This window comes from Rhinolophus hipposideros (genome assembly GCF_964194185.1).
Source record: "Rhinolophus hipposideros genome assembly, chromosome: 5".
NCBI lineage: Eukaryota > Metazoa > Chordata > Mammalia > Chiroptera > Rhinolophidae > Rhinolophus > Rhinolophus hipposideros.
The window spans coordinates 78,672,853-78,687,744 of record NC_138051.1 but is presented as its reverse complement, the minus strand read 5'-3'; the positions used below and the strand labels follow the sequence as shown (position 1 = coordinate 78,687,744).

General features: G+C 50.1%; 1 protein-coding gene across 2 annotated transcripts in view; it reads left to right on the top strand.

The window, feature by feature from the left end:
* Positions 1-14,892, top strand: part of LTBP2 (latent transforming growth factor beta binding protein 2) — a gene marked incomplete at its 5' end in the record, with an annotated part of 99,394 nt that overhangs the window by 21,062 nt on the left and 63,440 nt on the right. For both annotated transcript variants that reach the window (XM_081047536.1, XM_081047537.1), the window contains one exon: positions 897-1,143. In XM_081047536.1, the coding sequence (XP_080903662.1) occupies positions 897-1,143 (247 nt within the window). The remainder of the gene's footprint in view (positions 1-896; positions 1,144-14,892) is intronic.

The window sequence follows — 14,892 nt, the reverse complement described above, 5'->3', positions numbered from 1 at the left end:
CCTTGGCTGCTGGTCACTGGAGGTGGCTCCAGATTTTGCAAGGTGATGAAATGCAGTGAAGAGAGCAGTCATGGGCCCTGTGGCCAGTGCTGGGTTGGCTGAAGAGGAGCAGATCCAGTCCCACTTTACCCCTAGGCTGGACCCAGAGCCCAGGTGGCAAAATCCTTCTAGTTCCCAGTCAGGAGTTCCACCACGTGCTATGAAGGGTGGGAGCTTCAGAGCAGTTGTTCTGAGAAGAGGAAGAAGAGGAGAGATTTTCATGCTGAAGATGCCTTTGAGAGACCCTTAGAATCCCCACAGCCTCCTCAGCCTACCCCTCATGTGGGTCATAAGGAAACTGAGGCTCAGTGAGGTCAAGATCACACAGCTCATGGAAGACAGAACCTCCCCCACTCAACAACTCAAACCCCCTGACTTTCAGGCCAGTGTCAAGCCCTTTCCCATAAAAGAGACTCATTCATTCTTTCATTCATTCATTCATCATTGAGAATCTACTCTGTGACAATCTCTACTCTAAGTCCTGGGGCTACAGGAGGGAATAAAACAAAATATCTGAACATCTGCCCTCATGGGACTTCCAGTCTGGTAGAGAGACAGATGACAAAAAGCAAACTCTTAAGTGCATAACACAATTATTGGAGGTTCTGCTAGAAGTGGCGGTGTGCGCTGCTGCACGCCTCTGGTCATTCAGTCTTTGATTGGTTGTCCAGAGATGACAGGCAAACCTCACCCTAAGGCCTGTAGGTGGAGGGGAGAGTGAATGGGCCGAGGGAGCCTCTGAAGCTTGCAGTTAGCTTCCTGCTTGAGTGAGGAAGGCCAAGCAGCACAAGGCAGGAGGCCCTCCTGACACGTGGGAGTCGCCTGGCCACTGCCTTCACCTCTCCCTGTTTCCCCAGCTGTGTGCCAGCCGCCGTGCCAGAACAGGGGCTCCTGCAGCCGGCCTCAGCTCTGCGTGTGCCGCTCTGGCTTCCGTGGAGCCCGCTGTGAGGAAGTCATCCCTGAGGAGGAATTTGACCCCCAGAATTCCAGGCCAGCACCTCGACGCTCGGCGGAGGGTTCACCCAACTTGCGTAGGAGCAACACAGCCAGAGAAAGCACTGCGGCCAGAACACAGCCACGGGCACCGCAGCTGCCACCGGCCAGGTAAGGCCCCTTCTCTCTCCGAAGGGGCTTCTTCCTTAGGACCGTTTGGTGAAGACTTGATGGAGAAGGCTGGAGTTGTTCTTCCTTCCACTCTCCCACTCTTGTCCCCTTTCCCTGCCCCTGCCAGAGATGTAAAGAGCAGGAGAGCAGGTGTTGGGGTTGGCCCAGACTTTGCTAGGCTGGGGTGGACTGGGGAGGTTGGAGGTGGGATGTGAACTTTTTACCCTCTGGGTCCTGGGAGAAAAGCTTTGGAGGGCATGTGCCTGGTACCAGGCTTTCTTTTCTTTTTAATTTTATTGGATAATATTGAGGAATGGTGTGTTTCTCCAGGGCCCATCAGCTCCAAGTTGTTGTCCTTCAATCTGGTTGTGGAGGGCACAGCTCAGCTCCAAGTCCAGTTGCCGTTTTCAATCTTTAGTTGTGGGAATTGAACCGGCAACCTTGTTGTTGAGAGCCCGCGCTCTAATCAACTGAGCCAGGGGTGTCCAAACTGCGGCCTGCGGGCCAACTGCGGTCCGCAATCCATTGTTAATTGGCCCGCAGCAAATTCCAAAAATATATTTAGTTTACTTAAGTAAACCAGGTGAGGCAATACGTACTTCACCTCAAATGAGTGGCCCAGCTGTTTGTGTGTTTTACCGCGTATGGCCCTTGGTGAAAAACGTTGAAAAAAGTTTGGACACCCCTGAACTGAGCCATCCGGCCGCCCCTCCGGCAGCTCAGCAGCAGCTCGTTGTCTTCAATCTAGTGTGGAGGGCACAGCTCACTGGCCCATGTGGGAATCGAACCAGCAACCCTGTTGTTCAGAGCTCACGCTCTAACCAACTGAGCCACCCAGCCGCTCCGGGACCAGGCTTTCTTGTTTCTAATCCTGGTGTTGCCACTTCCCAGGTGGGTGACTGGGAGCAAGTTACTTACCGCTCTGATTCCTCGTCAGTAGGGTAAGGACAAGGACGCTAACCATCATGGGATTGTTATAAGGACCAGGGTAGTTAACATAAGGAAAGTGCTTAGAACAGTGCCTGGTACATAGAAAACCCTTTATAGATGTGTCTTCCTACTCTGCCTGTGGTCTCTGTGATGCAGGAAGGACTCCTCTGCCAGAAAAATAAACCCTTCAGCTTACTCACCACTCAGTGCTGACCTGTCTCCTTGGAGGGGAAGAGAAGGATGGAGGGGAAGGGAGTAGAATAAAAAGTGGGCAGAGGGTGTGTTCATGGGCAGGATTCCCTGGCTTGCTTGCCAACCAACCTGGCTCGACTTTTACTAGCTCAGGACAGGAAATCTGAACTTTGTAAACTGGTCCATTGCTAGAGGGTTATGTTTTCCTTTTGGTTTTTCAGGTTAATTTTTCCATTTACTTCCTACTTAGGAAGTTCTTTGTGAAATGTTGCAACTTTGGCTTGCTGAACTAAGGGAAAAAAGGATTTGCCCTTTCGGAGGCTGGGAGAAGCAGGGAGAGGAAGCTGACCTCGGAGTCAGGTCCCCAGCCAGAAGGCTCAGGGGAGAGAAAAAAGGAGCTTGAGATTGTCCAGCAACTCTGAAGAGGCGGGGTGGGCTGACCAGGGTGTTGGTAAGGTAGGTTCCAGGGCCCTAACACCCAAGCAGGTAGTTTCCAAAAACAGCCAGGAGCAGGAAGAGCTGAAGGATGATCTCAGATCAAGGCCTAGGGAGCTCCAAGATCAAAACCAGAAGAGCCAAACCTTTCAGCCAAGGACCTGGGATGCTGGGGCAGAGAGAGGGACAGAGCCAAGTGGCCAGGTGGACAACACAGGGGCAGGTGAAAGGCCTGGGATTGGCTGTGAGCAGGTGGGCAGGGCCTGAGCCTTGTTCTGATTGGTCCTGACTGAGACAGCATTCCAAGGCGTGTGGGCGTGGTATGAAGGCATCTGAAAGAGCCCCAGAGTTGCCCATTCCAGGACGCGCCAGGTGCAGGGTGGAAGCAGACTCCTTCCATCTGGGCTTTCCCCTTGCAAGCTCTCTTTTGGGCTTGTGTGATTCATTCATTTTCTAATACACTGATATCCTGTGTATGTGCATGCGTGTGAGTGTTGGGGGGTGGTTGCTTGGTAGGTCATTCTGCTCTCAAACCCTTGAGTCACGGGATGCCTGACATCCCCTGCCCCATCTTCCCAGCCTGTCCAGCTCCTTACATTCTCCAAAGCCCACTCCCATTTTCTCCAAAAAGCCCGAGTCCTAATCATGTCTACCCAGCTATCTGACCCTTGCAGCACACATGTGGCACACATCCCTGGGGTTCTGTGCCCTGAGTCTGCAGTCAGACTGTGTGGCCTGTGCCCTAGAAGGTGGTGACTCTGTCCTGCACTCTGTATTTCCCCACAGCGCCTCCCACAGGCCTAGCTTATAGAAAGCACCTGGTCTGCATTTACACTCTGTCACTTGGTCCATACTGACGAGTTGGCATTGAACCCTCACCCTGTACCTGGAACTGAGGGCATCGCCCCCCGTACTACTCAGAGTGCAGGAGGAGGTGAGGCTCCCTGTGTCACTAGCACTTTTTACTCTGCCTTGAGGTGGTCTGTTTATTTGCTCGCTGGACCAGGAGCTCCAGAGAGCAGAGACTGTGTCCTACTCATTCATGAAACTGGCCCTAGTATCTAACAGTGCCTGGTCCACTGTGGGTGCTCAATCAACAGGAGTAGTGAATAAATGAATGAGGCTTGATGCTGGGGAGAGGAGGAGGCTGGGAGGGAATGAGGATGAGCTATGGGAGCCTTTGATCTCCCAGCAAAGGTTTCATGTGTACAAGAGGCACTGGAGAGGAAGGCCCGGGGTGAGGTCTCTGGCCCACAGCAGGGCCATCCTCTTTGAGCTTCACGGGCTTCCTGGCCAAGGGCTACTGTGATGTTTTTAATGAGCTGCAGTCTCCAGGCCAGCCCAGTCTCTCTCTGCCCTAGGACCTCAATGCCATGAAATCTGGAAAAGTCCGAGTGGTCCACTGTCGGCCCAGCTGTGTTTTGCTTTGGGAGGCCAAATCTCACTTGCCTGGTGGTGTCAGACATTTCCTGTGAGCTTAGCCAGGTTTCCCAAGCAGCTGCTGGCCCCTCTCCTGATGGCAACTTGGACAGGCCCTTGGTGTCCAGCTAGAGGGGGTGATACGACTCAGGGACATTCTAGAAGTGAGAGGGGAGTGCAGAATGTCCAGGGAGGGGAGACGCTGCAGGGATTGGTGATAGCCAGAGGCCGTCTGTAGAACGGCACTAGACAGAGGCCAAGAGACTGATGTCCCAGAAGGAGGAGCCAGGAGAGCTTCCGGCAGCAGGCAGGACGCCCTACAGAGAGCCAGACATGGATTGATGTTGTCCAGCTGCATCCTGGGCTGACTACAGGGGCCTGGAGAGTTCTTTTGAGCCCCTGGTCTAGGTTTGTTTCCCAAGGCTGGGCAGAAGGCCTCCGCACCTGGAAGCAAGAGCCAGGCAGCTGGGGAAGGGCTTTGAGAGATTGGGGAAGGTTGTGGCTACAACCACCTGGGACCAGCAGGCCTTGGAACCACAGTGCTTTACACAGCACTTCTCCGTCTGCAATGTGCGTGTGAAGGATCTGGGAACGTCACATCAGCTTCTGATTCCGCAGGTCTGGGCTGAGCGTCAGGTCTCAGGTGATACTAATGCTGCTGGTCCATGGACCACACCTTGGGTAGTGAGGGTCCGAGCCTAAGCTTTTGGACAAGCCTGGCTTCCAATCCTGCATTTATCACTCGTCAGCTGTGTGCCATGAGGCAGCATCCAAGCTCTGGGAGTCAGTAGTCCCCACCTGATAGGATTGCAGGGAGGATGAAATGAGATCATGTGAGTAGAGCACTGAGTATGGTGCCTGAGTTCAGTTAGTGCTCAATACCTGTTAGCCATCAGCAGGCTGGTTCTCTTTGCCATTAAGACTTGAGTGAACAGGAAACTATGGCAAAGAGCAGACAGAAACCCAGTATATGTGAATGCATGTGTGTGAGCTCACGTGTGCGTATGTGTGTGTGTGCAAAGCTGCTCTGGGCAGAAGGCAGAAGGCAGAACCCAGCCCCAGCCTCAGGGAGGCATGACTAGCAGATGGAGCAGTAGAACCAATGGTGGCTTTGGCTGGTTTTGTTGTTCCACCAGGACCATTGCACCAGCTCTATGGGGGAGGGGTGAAGGGGAGGTGTCATGACATTTCTCAGAATGGGAGGGACTTCCACTGGGTTTGCACCTTGGCCTGGCCTGAGGACCTGAGCCCTGGGGACGTCTTAAGCAGGCTTAGTCAGTACTTTGGCAGCAAGGGGTCTGGAGGACAATGTTGAGCAGGGAAGCGAGGGTGGCAGGGAGGTATATGGGAAGCTGTGGACCCCATGGTGGTGGTTCTCAGTCGGCTGCTCCCCCAGAAGGCAGCTGGACTCAGCCTTCTTTTTCCTGATCCAGTCTCTCTCTCTTTCTGGTTCACCTCCTCTCTGTGGACCTCACCTTTTTATCCCCTGTGTTCGTTTTGTATGGCTGCCATAACAGATTGCCACAAATTTAGCAGCTTAAAACAATGCAAATGTATTATCCTACAGTTCTACAGGTCAAACCTCAGACATGGGCCCCAGGAGGCTAAAGTCAAGGTGTCCTGGAGGTTCTAGGGGAGACTGTTTCCTTGCTCCTTCAAATGTTGGCAGGATTCAGTTCCTTGCAGTTGTAGGACTCAGGTCCCCGTTATCTTGCTGGTTGTCACCTGAGGGTCATTCATGGCATCTAGAAGCCCTTCACATTCCTTGGCTTGTGACCACCTTCCTATCTTCAAAGCCAGCAACTCTGCATGTTTTGAATCTTCCCTCTTCCTCCTCCTTCTGCTGTGTCTCTCTCACTGACTCTTCTGCCTTCTTCCACGTCTAAGGGCCTATGTGATTACATTGGGCCCACACGAATCATCCCTATTTTAAGGCCAGCTGGTTAGCAATCTTAATTTCCTTTTGCTGTTTAACGTAACATGCTCAAAGGCGTGACATCAGGGGACAAAGATCATGGGGGCCAACCACACCACACATCGCGCAGCCCATTCCAGCTGGCACCCGCCATCTGAAGTGTAACAGCTCCCCTTGTCAAGGGCTTGTCACGGGGTGGCCCTACATGATCGAGCCCCCAAAACTTTTCTGACATCTCTGACATCAACTCTCACAAATCACTCCCCTCACTCACCCTGCTTCTGCCATACCAGCCAACTGGTGTTTCCCCAAACATGCCAGAGATGCTATGCCCTGGAGAATTATGGTAATTTCCTAGGGCTGCCATAATGAATTACCACACACTGAGAGGCTTAAAACACCAGAAATTTATTCTCTCATAGTTCAGCAGGCCAGAAGTCCAAAATCAAAGGGCTGGTAGGGTTGTTTCTTCCAGAGGTTAGAGGGTGAATCTGTTCCATGCCTCTCTCTGGTGGCTCCTTGCAATCCTTGGTGTCCCTTAGCTTGTAGCTGCATCACCCTAAGCTCTCCCTTCGTTGTCACATGGCCTTCCCCCCCCCGCCTCTCTCTCTCTGTGGTGGTGGTGGTGTCTTTCTTATAAGGGCATCAGTCATTGGATTTAGGGTCCACGCTAATCCAGTATGACCTTCTCTAAAGCTAACTAATTACATCTGCAAAGACCCTAATTCCAAATAAGATCACATTCACAGGTCGGGTGTTAGGACTTCAACACATCTTTTTGGGAGACAAAATTCAACCCACATCAAACACCCTTCCCAGACACTCCCCCCCTTTAGGTCTTTCCTTCTCAGGGGGGCCCTCCATGTTTACTCAGTTCAAAACCGTGCACCCCAAACACTCCCTCCGCTCTACCACGCTATTTTTCTCCATAGCATACTGTCTTATATATTGTACTTATTTCTTTGATTTACCGTGTTTCTTACCCCAGTAAAACGGCAGGCCCAGGAGGACAGGGGTTTTTTCTGTTCTCTTTGCTGATGCATCATCAGCACCTCGAAAACGACTGGCCTGAGTCAAGCTGAGAAAAATATGTGCTGAGTGAACAGGTTTGGCTGTCTACCCTCACTATCTTGTTTAATTCTCACAACTCCCTGCAGTGGGTTCCCAAGGTCCCCATTCTATTGATGAAGCACAGAGAGGTGAAGTTACTTGTCCCCACTCCCACAGCCCTGCCTGGGACCCAGGCCTGTGCCGAGCTTTTGTCTGTGGGGACAGGGTCATTAGTGCAACTCCTGCCAAAAGTCCAGCCTTGGGGTTGAGTGCTGGGCCGCTGAGCACGTATGTCAAGTGTGCCTGTATGTGAGTGGTCGCAGGACTGGCTGCTTCAGAGGAGGACCCGACATTGTTCCGCCCCCACCCTGACATGTGACCTGCCTCCTATTGGCCTCCTATTGGCCTCCTATTGGCCCACTCTGCTGTTGCTGAGACTGAGTCCATAGGTTTCCCCTGGGAGTGCTACCTCCCTTCACCGCAGGCCTTGCCCAGGCCTCCTGTGGGGTGAGGGGGAGAGACTGTCCCCAAGGGTGGCCTCTGCCAGTTTGAGGGATTGCTGACATCGATCACTGATCTACCTGTCAGTAGATCACTGTACCTGGAGACGCTGCAGGGGAGACCCAGGCATCCCTTCCTGATAGAACGGCAAGGAATAGTCCCAGGAGACTGACGACCAGAATCAGAAACTTGGTCCCCGGGGAGAAGGCAGCTGGACATAGAAGGGACACTGAGAAGGTGCAAGGAGGCAGCCGCAGTGTGTGTGTCGGAGGGCACTGGGCTTTGAGTCAGGCAGCATTTCAACCCTGGTACCTGCATGTTCAAAGTTATGCCCGTCACCTCACCTCACTGAAATCGGTTTCTTGACTCTGACGTGCAAAAACCAATGCCATCTCATAGGGCAGTTGAGAGAATTCACTGAAATGATGCAGATAGAGTGCTTGCTAGGGTACACAGTAGGTCTAATACATGTGAAATCTCTTACCCTACCTGTCTATTCCCATGTGTGTGACAGGTTTTTCTCTGCCGTGATGTCTGGGCTTACAGATGGGGAAACTGAGGCAGGACAAAGGTTGGCAGCTAGGTTGTGGATCTGTCCTGGGAACCCAGGAGCTCCTGACTCTGGAAGGCTTGCTGGGCCCTCTGAACCTGGCTCCTGCTCTGGACACCTTCCACCTACCTCCTTTTCCTGCTCTGGGCTTCTGCTTGCTCCTTTGGGCAACATGACCCTGCTTTTGCTCTCCCTCCTCCTTATTCAAGTGCCTTGGACCCAAGATCATTCTCCAGTATCCCCCTGGGACATAATGAGAGACCAAATCAGCTAAGAGAACTTGGAGAAGTTTTTGTGAAACTTCTAGCATGAGTCCCTTGCCATCCCTCTAGGCCTCAGTTTCCCCATTTATAGATCAGAGGGATAGAACGGATCTGCTCTGAGGTCCAGAGTTAATGATTGCAGATGCTGGCCTTCAGCTTGGCCATGTTCCATCCCCGATGGTGAAATGTGCTTGCTTCCTCCCCCTCTACCTATTTCCAAGGTTGTGACAAGGACATGTGATGCCTTTCACGAGGGTAGACCTTAGCTATCCCTGACAATCTGGCTTCAAGTCCTCCTTGGCAAGGCTGCGATGGGGTTAAGCAGCCCGCATCTTTTATGCTGTGTCACCACTTCCTCAGCTGCTACTGAGTGGGGCCTCCCTGCTGGGTTGACTCAACCCCTATAATCTGACTGAGTCAAGCTTTTGGGACCTCTGGGAGTTGAGCGCCTTCCTTCCTTTTCTTTTTTCTTTTCTTAGTCTTTTATTTTTTATTTTTTTCTCAATTGTTTTTATAACTCTGAGCCCCAAGCTTGCCCCCTGGGGTTTTTATGGAATTTCCCAACCCTTAGGACCTTGATTACACTATTTTGAAAAGACTTAGAATTAGGAGACCCAATTTTGCTTCTAAGCTGGGCTACTAACCAGCCTCCATCCTGGGTACTTAACTTCACTGAGCCTTAATGTCTCTATCTGTAAAATGGGAAGGATAATTCTTTCCTCACTGGAATGTTGTAAGGATTAACTAAAACAATGTGGATGAAAGGTTGCTTTGTGAACTGTAACTTGCCTTGTAAATGCTGGTTATTATTGTTATTCAGCAGTTCTGACAGTGGGCTGGGGTATTTGCTTGTATCTCATATGTGAGTGGATAACTTTCAGGAGAAACTCCTCATTGAGGCCCTCCCTCCCCACTTTTTCACGGTTTTAACCTTAGAGTTAACCTTAGCCGATGGACACAGCACCAAGAGGTGTGCTTCACGTCAGTCTCTGTGACGGGTACCCCAAAAGTTGTGCAGTGTACAGCCTGTGCAGCTGTATGTGGTGATCCCAGATCTGACACCTTTCCAGGGCACAGGGCCTTCTAACACCTCGCTTGCTCCCCACACAGAACAAGTGGACAGATTCAAAGAAATGGTGTCTGCTTCCTGCACGCTTCCTCTTACCTTCCTCCCTTTCCTGTATAAGCTTGGAGGTAGACATCTGGACAGAGGTGGCCCAGGGCAGCCCCAAAATCTCTGAATGAAGAACGAATGACTCTTTTCCAGGAGTCTCCCAGAGCTGAGGATTATCAGGACTCTTCCCTAGGTTTGGTTCCAGAGAGGGGCACCCTCATAGCCCAGCTGTCCCCAGCCCTCTACAATCTCTGAGACATGCTGTTCACCTCCTGTTGGCCCACAGCAAAAGGAGGGAAAAACCTACGAGCCTCTTCCTCTTCTAATTATCCTTCTTCATCATCACCATCCACAGGGTTCATTGTTCCCTGTGCTAAGTGCTTTGTGCCAAGTGCTCTGTGCTAAGTACTCTGCCTTCCTCTCTCCTTGCCCTCCCCACATCAAAGTCACCAGCTCAGTGACACATGGGAGAAGGTTTTGCACATAAGCCTTTTGGCCAATTATGTTGAGTTCAAGTAGCAGCGTATAAGTGGAGTGGGGTGCAGGGCTGTACCTGCCACTGGGATGGGGGCAGGCACCCGACAGCAGAGAGGCAGAGAGACTCTCCATACTCCTCACAGCCCTGACCCTAGCCTCACGCTAATGAGGCGTCTAGAATTGTGGTTACTGTGGTGAATGTTTGGGTCAGGACTGGGTGGGATAAAGGTTGTGGCTGAGGTGACGTCCTATTTCACAGTAGAATGGTGGTTAGGAAAACTTTAGTGTGGTGTTAGAATGAGGTTTTAACCTTAGGGCTGTGGTTAGGGTTTGGTTAGGGTTGGGTTAGGGTTATGTCACCGTAGAATTAAGGACTGTGGGATTTTTGAGTGTGGTATGGTTATTATTTTAATCTACCCCTATGAGCGTTATTGAGTCAGCTGGCAGTACTCCGTGAAGCACTGTCTAGGCACCACCTAATGTAATACTGGGGACAATATGGCATAATTGTTCAAAGCATGGGTCATGAGGCAGACCTTTCATCTGATTCTGTTGCTCACCAGCCGTTTGATGCTATATGAGTTAAATTGATGGTACTAATGCTGGCTAGAATAAAACAGTCAGAATAAAATAAAATAAAGTGGATAAAGTGCTGAGCCACATACCTACGTGCTTAATACTCAATAGCTGATACTCTTTCTTATCTGTAACAGTTGGAGTTCCAGCAGGAAACAGATGGCACACTCAATGGAGACAGTTTGATAAAGGCTCTATATGTAAAGGCACAGACAGGAGTAGGGCAAATAACAAAGGATGTTGGGTACCGCAGGGATAGCTGTGCAGGGAAGCTTTTAACACTCCAGGACTAAAGGAGCCAGGGGCCAGGCGTTACCCGGAATAGCTCCTACCAGAGGAGGAGGCCACAACCGGGCTGTGGCCTCTGGTAGAAGAATACAGCCACTGCCCACCCTCAGTGGCCTGTGAGGAGAGAGTGGCAGAATCAATACCTCCACTTCCTCTGCTGCCTCTGCCTCTTGCTGGGTCTCACATGGACTGGGGCAAGTGGAAGGTCTCCAGCACAGTAACCAGTCCTCACAATGACCCTGTGAGGAGGATACTCCTGTTATCCCCACTCCACGATGAAGAAACCAAGGGAGGGTGATTCCAAGCCCACCCTGCTCCAGACTCCAGGACCCGTTTTGTGAACATCCCCCAGAGCAGGTGAGCTCAACGGGTGCAGACAGCAAGGCTGGTGTGGGAGTTGCAGAGAACTGGGTCAGGTGTGGCATCTAGTGTCTTCAGAAAACTACAGACTCATGGTGAGAGCCTGGAGCGGCATCCCCCATGGCCATGTGTGGGGACTGGTGGGAGCTTGTTGGGATCATCACAACATTAACATGTACAGTTTCCAGCATCCAACTTAAAAAAATAACAACAACAAACATTTCAAGCTTGTGGCTATACTCATAGCATTTAGCTGACCTAAATACTCTTTTTGTTTGAAGGGAAAGGCTTAGGGAAATGAAGCAAGAAGCGAGAAGGGAATGGAAAGGCAGTCAGTGTTCTTTTTCAGATACCCCAGGGAAGGTCCATCCCATCTGGTTGCTTTGTACAGAAACCTGGCTGCTTAGTAAATGCCACCCTCTGGGTTGTTGTTGTGTGTGTGTGTGTGTGTGTGTGTGTGTGTGTGTGAGAGAGAGAGAGAGAGAGAGAGAGAGAGAGAGAGAGAGAGAGAGAGAGAGAGAGAGAGAAAAGAGAGTGACAGACAGACAGACGTGGGTTGTGGGTGGAAAGCTGTGCTGAGACAACATGCCTCAAAAATCATAATGGACATTTTTCAGGCCCTGTGAATTTTCCTTTTAAGCTCAAAGTTTTCAAATATATATCAGGTTTCACTCCTTGTCCACAACATGAAGGAAGTTTCTGATTTATGGATCCAGTAGTTTTTCCAGTTATGCAATGTTTAAATCTGCCACCAGTTAACTAATTTGCCACTGTCAAAAAAAGGCACTGTAAGTTTCCCAGGTGAAAATCACTTTACCAAAGTGAAGTGGTATAGTCCGCCGTCCCTATCCATGGGCTCCACGTCCATGAATTCAACCACATGTGGATTGAAAATATTCAGAAAAAACTGTTACGTTGTTGCTGACAGGTACTATGTAGCTAGGCCTCTGGTTTGTGCTGAACAGGTTTTTTTTTCCTTATCATCATTCCCTAAACAATACAGTATAACAACCATTTACATAGCATTCACATTGTATTAGGTATTATAAGTAATCTAGAGATGATTTAAAGTATATGGGAGAATATGGGTAGATTATATGCAAATACTATGTCATTTTACAAAAGAGACTTGAGCATCCACAGATTTTGGTATCCGTGGGGGGTGTGGGGGTGTCCTGCCGCCAATCCCCCGTGGATACTGAGAAACAACTGTATTATGATAACGTAATCAAAAGGGGACTCCGAAATGTACACTTGTTTCCACTTGTGGAACTAGCTGAGTCAGTATCTGAGCATTCCTCCCCATCTTCCCTCAATCACCAGCTCACCTGTGCGCGCGAGCATGCACACACTCCCCACCTCTGGTGCAGGGCGAAGGCGGAAGATTTAAGCCTTGTAGGAAGGATAATTTCTCAGAAAAGGATTGGAAAGGGAAAAGGGGTTAAATGCAAAGTCATCTGATGACCGTGGTTGTAAGTTCGTGGCTGCTTAACACCCAGAGGGGTGTGTATTTGTGTCTGTCTGTCTGTCTGTCTGTCTACAGATGACATAATGAAGATTGCTAAATGATTTCCAATAACAAAATGTGAAAACACATAGTTCCTTTGTTAGCCACATAGCTGTGGTTTTACGTCCATGATTCACTGTGGAAGTGAGTAGCTGCGACAGGCATTTTGTGGGTTTTTTTTCTTCTTTTTTGTCCTAAAAAAATATTTGTGAAAGGTCTAAAATTCAAGGAAGTCCAGTGCTTTTCGAAAAGAAAAATCCCCATTCCTTGCAAAATGAAGATTGCAAGTCAAAATTTCTGGAACTACCCCGTTTCTGTTTCCAGTTGGTCACCTACACGGCGTTTTCCTCCCAGCGCTCAGCCCCTGACCGCTAGCTGACATGTCCACCCCCACGTGTAGCCAGTAGAGGGTAGGCGATTACATCAGAGCCTACTCAAGAGATTTGGTACTGCAAGGGAGCGGGGGTGTCCTCTTGAGACCCCAGCCAAGCCACACCCGTGGGAAACAAATTGATTTCTCATTTCTTTCTTTCTTTCTTTCTTTCTTTCTTTCTTTCTTTCTTTCTTTCTTTCTTTCTTTCTTTCTTTCTTTCTTTCTTTCTTTCTTTCTTTCTTTCCTTCCTTCCTTCCTTCCTTCCTTCCTTCCTTCCTTCCTTCCTTCCTTCCTTCTTTCCTTCCTTCCTTCCTTCCTTCCTTTCTTTCTTCCTCTCTCTCTCTCTCTTTCTTTTGAGTTTCTTAGGGAAGAATTGTGAAATCATTTATATCTTATAATTAGACAAGTCTGGGTTTGAATCTCAGCTCTACCACTTAACAACTATACTGCCTAGAGCAAGTGATTTAACCTCACGAGCCTCAGTTTCTCATCTGTAAGATGGAGATAACCATCACTACCTTATAGAATTGTCAGGAGGGTTTACTAATATATGTAAATACACCTGGTACCTTTTCGGTATTCTAGGAATGACACCCACTCTTATTTTCTCTAGACTCTGGGGTTATCTGAGCCTTTTGTTTCTATCAGAAAAGCAGCAGTGGTAATTACACACTCTGAGAGTTTGTCCAGACTACATGAAGGTGTTTCCGGTTCTGGCGAAGTTTCCTGTCATGGCCAAGGATGAACAACAGGGTGGGGACTGTCAGACAGGGCTCAGGCCCTGAGACTCTGCCCCAGCCGTTCCCTGCTCGTGGGGATACCAGCTAGGCTAACAGCCTCTCTGTGCTTCCGTTTTCTGTAAACTGGGGATCGATAGTTCTTATAGCAGAGAGCTGTTGCACTCATCAAGTGAGGCGTCACATGTAAAGGGCCTAAAAAACATAAAAAACGAACCGCCTGTAACGGATGTCTGCATATCATCAGTTGGTAGGTTTGGGCGGCTTCATTGCTGAGTGAAGACTTCTCAGGTTGGGGTCCCAGTTCTCGTAGAAATTCTCCTTTTGTTTACGGTCCTGGGGCAGAGTGCCAGCCCCTGGAGGATCAGGCTGGCTGCAGGCTGCCAGGACGTTGGCCAGCCCCTGAGGAGCATATCCTTGACCCGGGTCACTCTGCAGCCTTTGTCTACCGTGGGCGTGTCCAGGCAGGTCCAGGAGTGGGGTAAACTCATCTGAAGCCATAGGCCTGTGTTTGCCATCCGATAAGGCAGACCTGCTCAATTCCGTGTGTGTGCATGTGTGTGGTGGGGAGGGGCGTATATTGAAGGGTACAGTTGTCCCAAAGACCCTCGAGCTGGAAACTCAAGGATCCAAAAGGTGGGAATCTCATGTCAGTTTGGTGGTGGTGAGATACCCATGCACCGAGTCCTCCATGGCTTTGGGAAATGGTCCTACCTCTATCTCCTCAGCCTGAAGCTCTCTCCTCTCCCTCCTCCTCCTCCTCTAATCTCCTGGAGCCCTTGCCAGCTGCCCATTGGTCCTGACTTGCATTCTCATTCCCTTTCAATGCTTCACCTCTTTAACCCCTTGCTTTTCTCATGAGCATTTCTGCAACCCATCCAGCACTACCTGTAGCAGCTTGCAGCCAGAGTTAGGATGCAGTGGTGGAAGGAGCACGATGAGCACTCGATTCCAGTAGACCTGGGTTCGAATCCGGAGTTTTGCCATTCATGAGACATGTGAGCCAGAGTCAGAGACTTACCTTCTCCACACTGCCAGCGTCGCTTCAGTGCTGTGGGGATG